The following is a 12,961-nucleotide window of genomic DNA, read 5'->3' as shown; positions in this document are numbered from 1 at the left end:
ATAAAGTTAAAATATTTGCTTTTAAGGTATGACACAGTAACTGATGTTATTATTTTGTCCATTGCTGAAAATGGAGACTTAACTTTAGTAACTAATTCCATATCTACTACTCAGTCGGATGAACAGGTAAGAAATCGATACTTATTTGAAACCATCTGTCCACATTTGATTGAAACATTTTTGAGAATCTCACAGGAACTTTGAGATGGCCATTTTTTATATTTGAAACCATGCTGGAATGACAATATTTACTACTGACATAACATGTGTTTCCCTGTCAGTTTGCTCAGTGGTTTTGCATGTTCAAACGTGGAGGATATCAGCCGCTTGGTCCTTTCTTCTGCCCTAAATGGCAGTGCTACCTTGACAAACGGTCCGTCTTTCACCACATAATCATTATCTAAAATAAAGGCATAAAAGCCTAAACGATTTGTAAACCTAAGAATATATTCTTGAAACAAATTATGTATTCTGGATGATGCAGAAACTGGTATATACTTGGATTAAAATCAACATTGGTCAATTCATATGTTCTATGTATGTCCATGTTACAAGAGTTGTAGGGACTGCCCTTAAAATATTGTCACCTAAGAAGCTTTTTTGTGCACGACTCCTCTGTTTTCACCATGTGCTGTTTTGCAAAACATCACTGCCGCATACGAGACTGTAAACACAAGTTTACCGTAGGAAGGTGATCCCATCCCTGTTGCACATTCACACTAGGGTTATATAATCCCCCAAACTGACATGGCAGCTACTGTTTACATAAATATTTTCACTAACTGTAGAGATCATGAAACACTGAAGAAATAGTTCCTTGTAAAATATTAAAATATCTATCTCAAGTAATTAACAAGAGAATCCATTTCAACACTGCATCATTTCTTATCAGCAATAATGTCATGATAGCCCGTCAGGTCCGGCAATATTGTAACATAACTTAGTTCATGAGTATCTCTTAGCCGAAATTCTGGCTTCTGTCATAAGCTTCTAATCTGTACAATAAATAGGAAGCAATTCATTTATTCTAGGCACAATGTTGAAGAAAATAAAAGTCACATTAATATAGGCTTTGTATCCATCCACCCATCCATCCATCCGTATGTCATTCACTACCCTTATTTCTAAAACATTTTTTTAACTAAAGGTGATTCAGTTATTAATTTTCAACATCACGCTCATGGAATGTTCAAGTATGAGAATTGGAATTACTATGAAATGAAGGCATTTATTATGGTTTCTCCAAACAGAATAGATCAGTTATGATTTAAATGATACATGTATTTGTACAATAGTACTAGTATCATTTACTTATAATTATGAAGCTGGATAGGGAGAGAGGTAAAGTGTGGGATGCAGAACAAACAATTCACTATAACACTTCTAGTTATTCTTTACAACTTGACAATCAAACTTTGTACACTTTTTTCATCGAGGAAAACAGATAATTTCGATAATACAAAGATTTTAGCAAAAGCCCCAACTTTACTGCATGTTAAATTATACAATCCTTCTTTAAATAAATAGCGCAGTTTCAACCCATGTCAGGGTTGTAAAGCCATTTCAATATTTTAAAGGAACAATATTGAATGAACTGCCGAAAAATCTGGTCATGAAACCGTAACGGTGTTGTCCCCCAGCGGTCCACAAGGGCAATTAACTTGCTGCGACTGTACGTAATGATCTGAAATGCAGTCGATTTACTTACATACAAAATGTTCCCATTTAATATATAACATGGACTCAGTCGCTGGATTCTATTCCTTATTACAGATTTATCTCCATAGAGTTATAGTTTAAGATTATGTAAAGTGGTGTACCGATTATAAAACTCATTCATGCACATTCTTCCTTAGAAATTCTGTTCAGAATGTGCAAAATTCCATCTCGTTTATATATATATATATATATATATATATATATATATATATATATATATATATATATATATATATATATATATATATATATATATATATACATATATATATATTTTCCAGCTTTGATCAAAATCTTCTCAGAACTAGACCCTAGAATCGTGACGAAGCTAACCAAAACATAAGATAAATTGTGTTACATTCACAGATCGTATGAGCAAGGTTGTTCGATATCCTGATGTTAAAATCTATATACCAAGTTTGATATTAGTATTTAACAAAAGTGTGGCCTCAAGAGTGCTTAAAACACGAACCAGTCAGATTTCAGATAACTTTTAAGCATGCATAAATATAAATATTATATAAGTTGTGCAAGACTTTTAAATTTTAGTAGATTGACCCAAATCTGATCACATCTACGACCCTCACAAAGATGTCGTACAAATGATGCTGGACAAACCATGGGCAATGATGTGGCAATAATAGGATAAGTTTCAAATATGTTAAAATGATTAGTAAAATAAGTTTAGAAGTTAAACCCTTCACTAGCAAATTGTGCACAACAAAGCAAAATATAAAACGTAAGATGTTAATATTCTGCAAGATGTACAGAAAATAACATATTAATGGACCATAAGTGAAATATTTATAATATGATTAAAATTTATTAGGTAAACCTCATTCCCTTAAAAGTACGAGATATGATCAGTTTAAACATCATCATACGGTTATTTTTTTCAAACAGTTCACGTAGCAATACGACAGTCCCACAAACAAATTTTTTCACTCTATCTAGAGTTACGCATACAGCAATGGCTTGGCAATTTGAAACTCTGTCCACATTTTCCAAGCAGGTGTTAAAAAATGAAGATAGTTTAAATGAGATGATGTCCATATTTTTTAAAAACGTTCCTTGCAGATGCATCACTGCAGGATGGTGTTCATTTAAAAGTAGTTGGGTTTTAGACCATGACAATTCATTTTACGATGAATAGCTTCATTATTGATTAAACTTATAGATGGCCTAGTAATTAAGTTAAATCGTTCAGGAGGGAATTCTTATGTAATCTTATTAATCACGATGAAGTACGGGGTTAAATGATTGTTTATTGGTCTATAGTCATCATGGGTACAATGAGCCGTATTTTTGCATCCTTATCCTCAAATTCGCCAAACGTATAATGCAGTTTTATAAGTTCATCAACCCCATTGTGCTGCCTGTCACGGTTCAGTTTATGTTTGATTTTTATCATTTCTATGATTTTAGATTTTAATGTTTGCACACTTTTTGGTGTGCCGATATGAGCAACCAGAGTCTTTCCTACTACCAATGGAGAAATTATGTTAAGCAAGCTTTATGCGTGATTTGTTTGAATGCCAATAAAGCGAGGAAATTAATCCATGCTTCATGGCTGATATGAGGGCTTTGTTATTTTCAACTGATTTGTATAATCGTTATATTTTGTAATATATTCGTCATCCGTGCACGCGTACACATAAAGAAATCCAACAAGGTGATATTTAGCAAGTGCCAGGAATACACAGGTGAGATACTCAGCATATAAGGTGACCTCCTGATTTGACCCCTTAAAGATTTTTAAGACGGGAAAAGAAAGGGAAAAATATGTATAGGCAACGGTGGTGTCAAGAAGAGGTTAAGGGAAAAAAGGGTGAATGTGTGTGGGATTTGAATTCTATTAAGTAGCTTTAATTTTATTTCAGTCAATTCGCTACGCTGTCGGCACAGTGGCACTTTATAATGATGTCTAGCACTGGGGCATCATGCCACAGACATGTAGCATCCTGTCCCACCAAGTGACACTATCCTGACATCAGGCCGACCAGTTCATACGCTAACCTTTAAATGCTGAGAGCCAAGGGAGGCAGCTGTTAATTCCATTCTTAAAAGTATTTGATATGACTCGGCCGTGGATCAAACACGCGACCTTCCGCATCCAAGGAGGACGCTCTAACTGCTAGGCCACTCGAGCGGTGGGGAAAAGGGAAGGAGAAGGTTATACAATAAAGTTAAGAAGTATTCCTAAGGCTAGGAGTGACGTGCTAATTCGCTGTGATAGAGCCAATCCCAACAATTAGGTTCCTTTCTTCCCTCAATACGGGTAGCAACAAATGATCAACAAGTTGCCTCATCTTAGTCGCCTCCAACAACTTGCAGCAAGGACGCATCGAGCCTATTATGCAACCCCGAATTCGCAGAAGGATTTGCCGAATTATAACCGATCGCATACGATTATAACTCCATATTGGTAATAATTAAAGTGATCATTCAATCAAAATTTACAGCTATTGTTCACAGTGCTAACTTTCATCGACATGTATCAGACGTGAATAGCGATATACTCTATTGATAAAATTGTTGATCTATGTATATGTAACTTTGTCGAGATTTCTTTTCTTTTACAGAAAACTGGTATCAAAATGTTTTGCTGCATGAGGACAAGAGACGAAACAAAGGTTAGAATAGCTTCTTATTGACGTAAAGTTTGTAAATCATCAAAGCAAATAATATACGGACTAAAGTTTTAGCTCTGCGTCCTAATTGCATACTTTACAATTTCGGAAACTGAGATAAACCAACACCTTCTATACCCCAAGCCTTTATTTCTGTTTTCCATGATTGTTAAATGTGAGTAAATGCACAATGGTGCAAACAATATAATTTCAGTGCTAGAGTGAACTATATTGCAAAATAATAATAGGGTACTAAATTATATAACTTTTATTAATGTTCTAGAAAACAATTATTAGTTAAAATACAGTAACTAAAACAACGATAGTGACAACATCAAAACTTTATTTCCAGTAAGGCAATCCATTCTGGCTTTGTACTTAAGTCGCCATTGTCATCGCCATTTATATTTCCGAAAGATACGTGCAGGCATACAAGATACTATTTAATCGCTTGAATGAATTTTACTCAGCAAACATCGGTAGCGTTTATGATTGTATGTATTGGTTGCAAAACAATTTTTAAAGCAAAGCCTGCTGGCGATGAGTATAATACATAATTATTACCATTCATTATACTACGTAGTATGTGGAGACCTTTTTATATAAGGTTACTGCATGAACACATTATTTGTTGCTACTATATAATTCATAACCTATTTTGCTGATATCGTTTGCGTAGCTATAATATAGTTTCTCTGCTAGATATCTGGTGTATCAACTGTGGTACAAATTGTGTGGGAATATTCTACTTAACAGTTACCGCGAAATGGTTAAGATATACGTACTGATGCGTATATTTTGAAATACTTTATGAGTATATCCAATTCTGGAATGAGCTTGACAGAACAATGGAGTGTATGTAAAGTTACAGGATCTATTGAATCGCTGTTTTAATGAAATGCGTTATATCGATTTGTTCAAATGATTCCAAAGATGTATGCTTTTACAACTCGTAATTTAGAGCTTCTTCATGAATTACTTAGCTTGGAATACCAACGATGTAAACCTGTCCAGTCGTATCAGGAAAATCGTGAAAAGTAATTACATGATATTTTACACGTAAATTTGAAGTCAATGGCGCTGACTTCACAACCCAGTACTTATAATGAAAAACTAAATAATATAAACATGTAATTAGAGAATATAGTAGAGAAGATCATCGGATAAATAAGTTAGAGACATGATCTGCTCACTATAATATATGGAAACAACAGAGTAAATTTTTGTAAGAATGTGAATATTTTTGGCGAATGAGTGGAAGTGATTGACAACAGATTCATATACAAATACACTGAAACTATGGAGTCAATAGACAAGCAAACGGTTGTTATCTTCAAGTTGATATAATATTTTGCACTGATCAGTGTTTACTGATTTGGCTAAATATCTAATTTAAGTAAATTATATTCAAACGTAAGTTCAATTTGAGGGTAAACTCATGTTGATGCGGCCTGGTGAAAATGTTTTGGTCACAATGCAATACACAGAGAATAGAAATTAATATAACAGGTATTTTACATTTTATATTATTCCCTGCGAATAAATTGACAACCCAACATATATGGAGAGGACGCCTGAAGAAACGTACACCATCAATCGAAAACATGAATGATTGTTTCTATCAAAGAATAAAATCTGTAAAACATAAGATGTACAATGACCATAGGACTCAATCAATGCAAATGTGTATTTCCCGGGAACTATGCAGCAGAACATGATATTGTGAGTATTGTAAATCACTTTGCAATAATTACCTGTTGGTATAAGTTTTCGGCCACGCCATACATGTATTTTCGGATTAATGTCTTGTAATCAGCTTTGCCGGCCATACGGATATATTCATTAGTATTGTAGTACGCGCTGGCGAAAATTCGCCAACGTAGTAAAATAATGGAACCTTTGATTTTAAAAACAGCCGAAGATATCATTGACGAAAAATCCGACAGCATTAACGTCATGAATTAAAAAAGAATACAGAAGTCAATGAGATAATATCCAGGATTAAAGCAATTACATTTTCTGAGCCTGATGAAGTAAAAAGGCTTCAAAGATTTATTGACGAAATTTGAATTTAGACAATGATTGTCCCTCATTTACCAGTATGCCTATAGTATATCAGGTGAGAAAACTCGCGCAAGAGTATGTCTTATGAATACCAAGTGGCATGCGAAAATCTAGCATACCCGAGTTAATAGGGTAAACCATAGCCGGTTTTAAAGGCAACGTTGACAGTATGAACACTGAAATAATCCACGCGCGAGCGTAATATACAAATGCAGCAGGAGAAAGAAAATCGGATCTTCTTCTGGTATTAAGTACCACCATTGAATAGCTTCTGACTGCAGCTCGATTAGTAAAACAAATTATCTAAGAGCCAGGTGGACGAAAATTGCACTTATAGTTCAGAATAGCCGTATCTAAACTTCTATCACCGCTGAGGCAGTTGAGCATGTTCGTCAAAGAGCACAAATGGCAGCGTTTAAGTTACAAAAACGTCTTAGCGATTGTGAAGATAATCATGTGATTACTCCGAATGCGTTCACGCTAAGCACCGACTGTACGAAACCTTATTAAATATATGTCCTTGCACATTATTTGCGTCACAACAGCGCTGCAACTCGAGAGTTAAGGCAGATAGTGCTTTTAGTGCACAGTTGACTATGCCACTTACTCGCAAGTCATCAGGTAAGGATTAGGTAACGATCGCAACCCTGAGGTTCCCATTTGATCTTGAACAGAAAAAACATGAAATCTATCAATCGACAAAGACATTGAAAAGATTCTCGAGACGTTGTAACAATGCACAAACGTACGATTAGGATGGAACCTTGACAGATGCGTGAATGTTCAATGTAGATTGATGTGTGGAAACTATGAAATGTCAAGTTTATAAAGAAAGCTAAACCAAAGTTAGCAAAATGAATCAAAAGAGAAATGCGACGGGTCGGAACTGTGATTATTAGAATCGATTTATCTTATAAACTATTACGTTTGGAACCAAGGATTTTGGTACATTAAATCAGACTATAATGCGAATCAACAGTCTAACCAGGTATTACAAGGCTATATCAGGAACAGTAGACACATATTTTGTTTTTCCAAGAATTAATTGTTGCGTACATTACGTAGAAACATTTACATATATCTGAGTTAAGTTATATATCAAGGAAGCAAAGTGGATCTAAGACAAGAATACAAGTATTTACGTAAACAATATAATCAATTTGAAACACTCCATGATTGCATGCTGAATGAGCACTCTCGGAACAACTCAGAATAGTTTAATAAATGCCCCATATTAATCACAGACATTTCAAAGATAAAAAATAAATTAATCCATCGACAAATGTGTGAAGCATGTGATAAATTAATTAAACCTGTATGATTTAATTTATGAAAGCAATAGTCATGTTGACACGCAGATATACTGTCACGATAGCTAGTTTAAACATTAGTAACAATGTCGGTACAGAGATTTTTTTAATAACAGCCCGAGGACTGATGACAGCAAATACCAAGGGTAAGAATATCTTCTGAAGATCTTTTAACTGTTGCAGTTTAAATTCCGATTTAAATGACGACAAAGTAATTAGTTACTTTGGGTCAAAACAATTGAAATCGTGCTGGAGCATATGTCTGTTGCCTAATTGTAGAACCATAGAAACCATAATACTAGTTGATCATTGTTGACTTAACTTAGGCACATCACAAAGCAAAAACCATTTAGTTCGAAAACCATTCGGCTACTTAAACATATCAAAAGGATTAAATCATTTATAAGTGTTACGCACACAATTTATAGTCAACTTCCAATACAAGCATTTCCATTCTAAACAAAAATGAGACAGAAATGGAAACTACATGAAACCAAAGAGAGAGAATTTGTCAATATGACTCCTGTAATAAGGAAATAAAATAAAATATCCTGGCTTGTAAATACATGTGACCTTAACATTAGATTCTAAGTATATCCTTCCAAAGTTTAATTGTTGTCTCTACACAAGCTAACATAGCCACTTCTATTTATTGAATGCCACGTAAAGAATGATCATAAGAACAAGTTGATATTACCAAACAACGTTTAAACAGAGTTTTCATTCAATAAGAATTTTTTAGCTGATACATTTGCAAACAATTTCGAACGGGCATTTAAATCTGTAGATAGCTTCATGTTTATGTGGCTATTACTGGATCAACTGTGCAAGCATCATGAGATGTGTTCACAAGCGGAAGGAAATATATAATGAAAATGGAACCGATATATTTGAAAATTGATTTCCATCTGTACCAGTACATGGATTCTTCTGAAATGTTCACCTAAAGCATTTTACAGATAATAGAGAAATACTGCTCTAATAAGAGAAAATTAATCATATCATCCAAAGACTTCCAAGATGCAAAAGAATCTGAAGCTTTTAGCATGAAGAGTTAGCTTGAACGTATCTGCAGCACTGGAAGACTTCAGGAAAGTATCTGGCCGAAATTATGAATTATGGTCAACATATAACTTTCATCACCAGGTTTACGATCTAAAACGTGCTAAATTCAGTTGATGCATAGTAGTAATAGAATACAATGTTTACTTAATTATTGAATTATGTTTTAGAGGTAGTGTTAGCAAGACACCAAAATAAAAGAGATAAGCTAAGGCGAAAAGTAATTATATTAAAATTCATTAAAATTCAAAACTGGAATGATGCATAATTAACAAGGATTTTAAACGTTCCTTAAGAGGCGACATGTGCCAATCTATGTTTGTGATACATTTTAGATAGTTCACAAACGTTTAGCTGAATAACTCTTACATATACTTGGAAATTCACATTTCTAACAACGATAATAACATTTTTGGTGTTTTTATGAAAGTTGTTTTAGAGGTAAAACTACATTTCCACGAATACTTTAGAGATCAAGCATTAGTGCCAGAGAAAGGTCTCAGAATACAATGAACTATGCTTATCTAAAAGTAACTAATAGAGAATGGAAGGGTGTAAATGTTCGTAAGGTTTATGTATTTATATGCACACTACAGCACAAAGCATATTATGTGGTTCAATGAGGAAACTTGCAGTTGTATATTGATTTATTCATCAGACTAAAGAAGAGTTACTGAGCTGGGATAATCGAGTAGTAACCATGTTTAGTTTTAGGGCAGCACCTTAAAACGATGTAAACGCATTAGTTTAGATTACTACCTGAAAATGTTTTGAAAAATCGGTAACAGAATACACGATCATGCATGCATCACATCTGGTGTTAGCTGATGTATATGTTGAGCCAGTTCTTTTATCCGATTGCATTGTCAATGTTTCATTCATGTACATAAACGTAGCGGGACTAAACATGTTCACATCCATTTGTAACTTGCTTTACCTAAATTGTTTGCTATTTTTACGAATCAGGGTCTTAGAACATGTCACCTAAGTGGCATATATTGAATTAGTTTATAAAATTACAATATGTGTCCGCTTATAATTGTTTAAACCAACGTTACCCTATTGTTACTACTCTTGATCTTAGAATATGTGACAGAAAGTGAATAAACCAGCTTAGGTAAAAGCGACAAGCAATTCATTTCCCTACAATATAAATGGTAAATTCAAGAGATACTATCGCTATTGTGAATTAAATATAAAATATTCCAAAATGTCCTATCACAAGTCTTAATTTTTATAACATTCAGAACGATTTCAAATAGTTTTTGATGGCCTGATATATCACCATGGTGCAATCTAGAATGTCTTTGGAAGAAATCTCAAAAACATCCAAATAAATTTATTAATCCTAAATACAACGAACGGTTGAGTAATTTCAATGAATATTTTAGGTAAATAATTTCTCTCGAATTAAATTTGATTTTAAAAACAATCAGCTATAAACTCTGATCACAAATGGATTCAAAAAGAATGATCATCTAAAACAATAATTAGTTTTATGTTCATCAGATCCCTATTTATACTTATTTTAGTGGACAAAGAAATCGCATATCTAGTTGAAAACATTTGTCAGGCAAAGGAAACCCTTGTATTTGAGAAAAGATTTTGCTTAATCTGATAAGCCATTCTCTCTTTCGAAAAAAGTGAACAAGACAAGAGTAAGAATCAACACATTCTCACACATGTCTGATACATTTTAAGTAAACTTATAGGTCAGAATTTGGTACAAGCTAGCATGATGAACAAGAATATCGCACATGTAAAATCGATGCATGCAACTTTCTTTTGTTCAAATTGAATTACATTGAAAACATTACCACTCACAAACTCTGGAAAATTTGTTTTGCCGAAGATGCATAATTATTCGTCGTGTTAGTCTCAAGATAGGTAAGATTATAGCTCATGATTTATATGGTTGTACGTAATGAAGACTATGGTTATATTTCATGATATGCATGGCTTACATCTCAAGACAGGTTACATCTTTCAGATATTGCACCCAAATATGGGCGTAAAATGCAGTACTCTTAATGAATTTTTTTATCAGGATTAAAACCAATTTCTCCAAGTTCGACTAAACTCCTCCGAAGGTATTATTCACGGTATTCATATACTACATGTGCAAGTCTCCAAAAATAGTCATCTTTTCAGGTTTGTAAGCATAGATGTTGACTGAATGTTTAGTACCCTAGATCAAATATATTTGCATGGAAAACTAATTATATATATATATATATATATATATATATATATATATATATATATATATATATATATATATATATATATATATATATCTTTTGCTAGGAAGATGACCCATTTTCGGGAGCAGCATCATCTGTAGAGGTATGTGAAAATAAAATTGCGTTCTCTTTTTCACTATCCGTTTTATGTGATAGAATTGTTTAATATACTAAATGTTCCAGTACTTGTTCTAAATTTCTTTATATATTTAGATACGTCACTTAACACCATGTTATTTGAAACGCTATAATCTCTTTTCATGCAAGCCATTTTGTAACGAACAAATAAAATGTATTCTTTTAAATGTGGCATGTACTAAAGGATGAGAAGATGTTCAAGTTATTGTTTGGTTCTAGGACATTATTGATACAAATTCATATACGAACCTGTTATTGTACTAATTCTCATGTACAGTAGTTCCGATGAAATGATTTGATTTGTAACAAGCACGCGTAACGTATAACACTACATTTGTACCTGACCGTGTACCATGTACTATATGGCTTTAGTCGTATTTTTGTCTGTTTGGATTTCGATGTTTGGATGTGACCATGTATTCGGGTTTGGAGGTGTGACCTTGTGTCCGAATTTGGACGTATCGTTAATACATTTGATGCAGAGTCATATTCGGTGCATTTGTTGTATCACTTGCTGGCTGCTGTTGTTGATGACGTAGGTTCCGAGGAAGAGAGTGGTTGTCTTATATACAGGTACCTACGGGTCTGCAGTAAAGATAAGGGTTTGGTGAATCCTTCGGCTGACTGGGAGAGGCGGGCTATGCGTTGTGGCTTCTTGATCGTCTGACAGAGAGGTGGAACCGAAGATACTAAGTGGTCGTCAACTGAACGCCACGCCAGTGATATGTTCCATTTTTGGTTTATTTATCACCATACCTATTTGAGAGAAGATCTAAATGTATTCAGTATCACAATTCAGTCACATGGTCACACCTCCCAATCCAGACACAAGGTCAAATCCAGACATCACACAATCACACAGCTCTAATGATGAAGTACTCCGTAAAGTGGATTCTTTCGTGACAAAGTGTTTTGTCTTGTGGTGTTACTGTCCTACTCGAGCCTATAAGTACCCTGGGCACGGCCAGAAATCTTAAGTTTATCGGTGTTCTCATTGTACATCATGGAATGAACTCAGCTCAATGTTTTGAAACATTGTAGGAATTAAGTAAAACCAGTCTCTGGTAACGATGTTAGCGAAAAAGAACTCCAAGCCCATTTTATTTTAGACATAAATGCATGAACATGAAGTATACCCAATTCCATTTCAATACCTCTGTAAATAGGTATTTCAAACAATATTATATTTACGGCGGCATCAAATATTCACCTTTACTATTTGGCATGCTGCATGTAAAAGCTAATAACTCGCTCGTGGTTAATATCATGTTATGTATATTTAATCTGCATTGTTTGATAGTTTGTTTTTAGTTGTCTTTATTTCATTATATGCTATTGTAATGTTACATTATATGTTGGACTTAACCTGATCACAATTAAGTTTATGTTCTACTTGCTCTGAATTATTGATTTATTTTGGTTAATTTTGTAAACAACTACTACATACTTAATCTATTATATTGGTTTAGTTTTGATATTAGGATCATATTAACAAAAGTAAACATGTCTATTTGGGTCTGGGTCTAAATCATTTGATTCCCCTACAATTTACCTACCGTACCTGACAAAGGCAGGTTATATATTATAATTGTAGTATCAGACGTTTTATGTTTTACACATTGAGAAGTTTCTAGGTCATTTTCCATTAGGTAATATGTTTTGTTTAGAAAATGCTAATTATGACCTGAGGTTAAGAAGAGGACTCTATAATCTTGTCACTTGAAAGATTATTCATTAGTGCTTTAACATTCTAGCACAATCAAGATATTGTTGTATACAGCATTTGATTTGGAAT

The 12,961-nt window shown here is 33.7% G+C and overlaps 2 protein-coding genes and 1 long non-coding RNA gene across 3 annotated transcripts in view; 1 reads left to right on the top strand and 2 right to left on the bottom strand.

Annotated features, from left to right (window-relative positions):
* Positions 1-12,961, bottom strand: part of LOC149800295 (uncharacterized) — a 288,953-nt gene that overhangs the window by 215,045 nt on the left and 60,947 nt on the right. The window lies entirely within an intron of this gene.
* LOC149800297 (uncharacterized) overlaps positions 1-12,961 on the bottom strand; it is a 177,324-nt gene that overhangs the window by 146,941 nt on the left and 17,422 nt on the right. The gene's annotated exons all lie outside the window — the stretch shown is intronic.
* The window catches only part of LOC149800298 (heat shock 70 kDa protein 12A-like), a 55,974-nt gene that overhangs the window by 34,428 nt on the left and 8,585 nt on the right, over positions 1-12,961 (top strand). Inside the window, exons 2-3 of the mRNA XM_089959897.1 lie at positions 4,302-4,352; positions 11,093-11,131. Coding sequence (XP_089816023.1) covers positions 4,317-4,352; positions 11,093-11,131 — 75 coding nt within the window. The 5' untranslated portion in view covers positions 4,302-4,316. The remainder of the gene's footprint in view (positions 1-4,301; positions 4,353-11,092; positions 11,132-12,961) is intronic.

The sequence above is a fragment of the Sinohyriopsis cumingii genome, chromosome 5, assembly GCF_028554795.1.
Source record: "Sinohyriopsis cumingii isolate HCF-2022 chromosome 5, ASM2855479v2, whole genome shotgun sequence".
NCBI lineage: Eukaryota > Metazoa > Mollusca > Bivalvia > Unionida > Unionidae > Sinohyriopsis > Sinohyriopsis cumingii.
The sequence above is the reverse complement of the archived record's forward strand: the minus strand, read 5'-3'. Positions and strand labels throughout refer to the sequence as shown.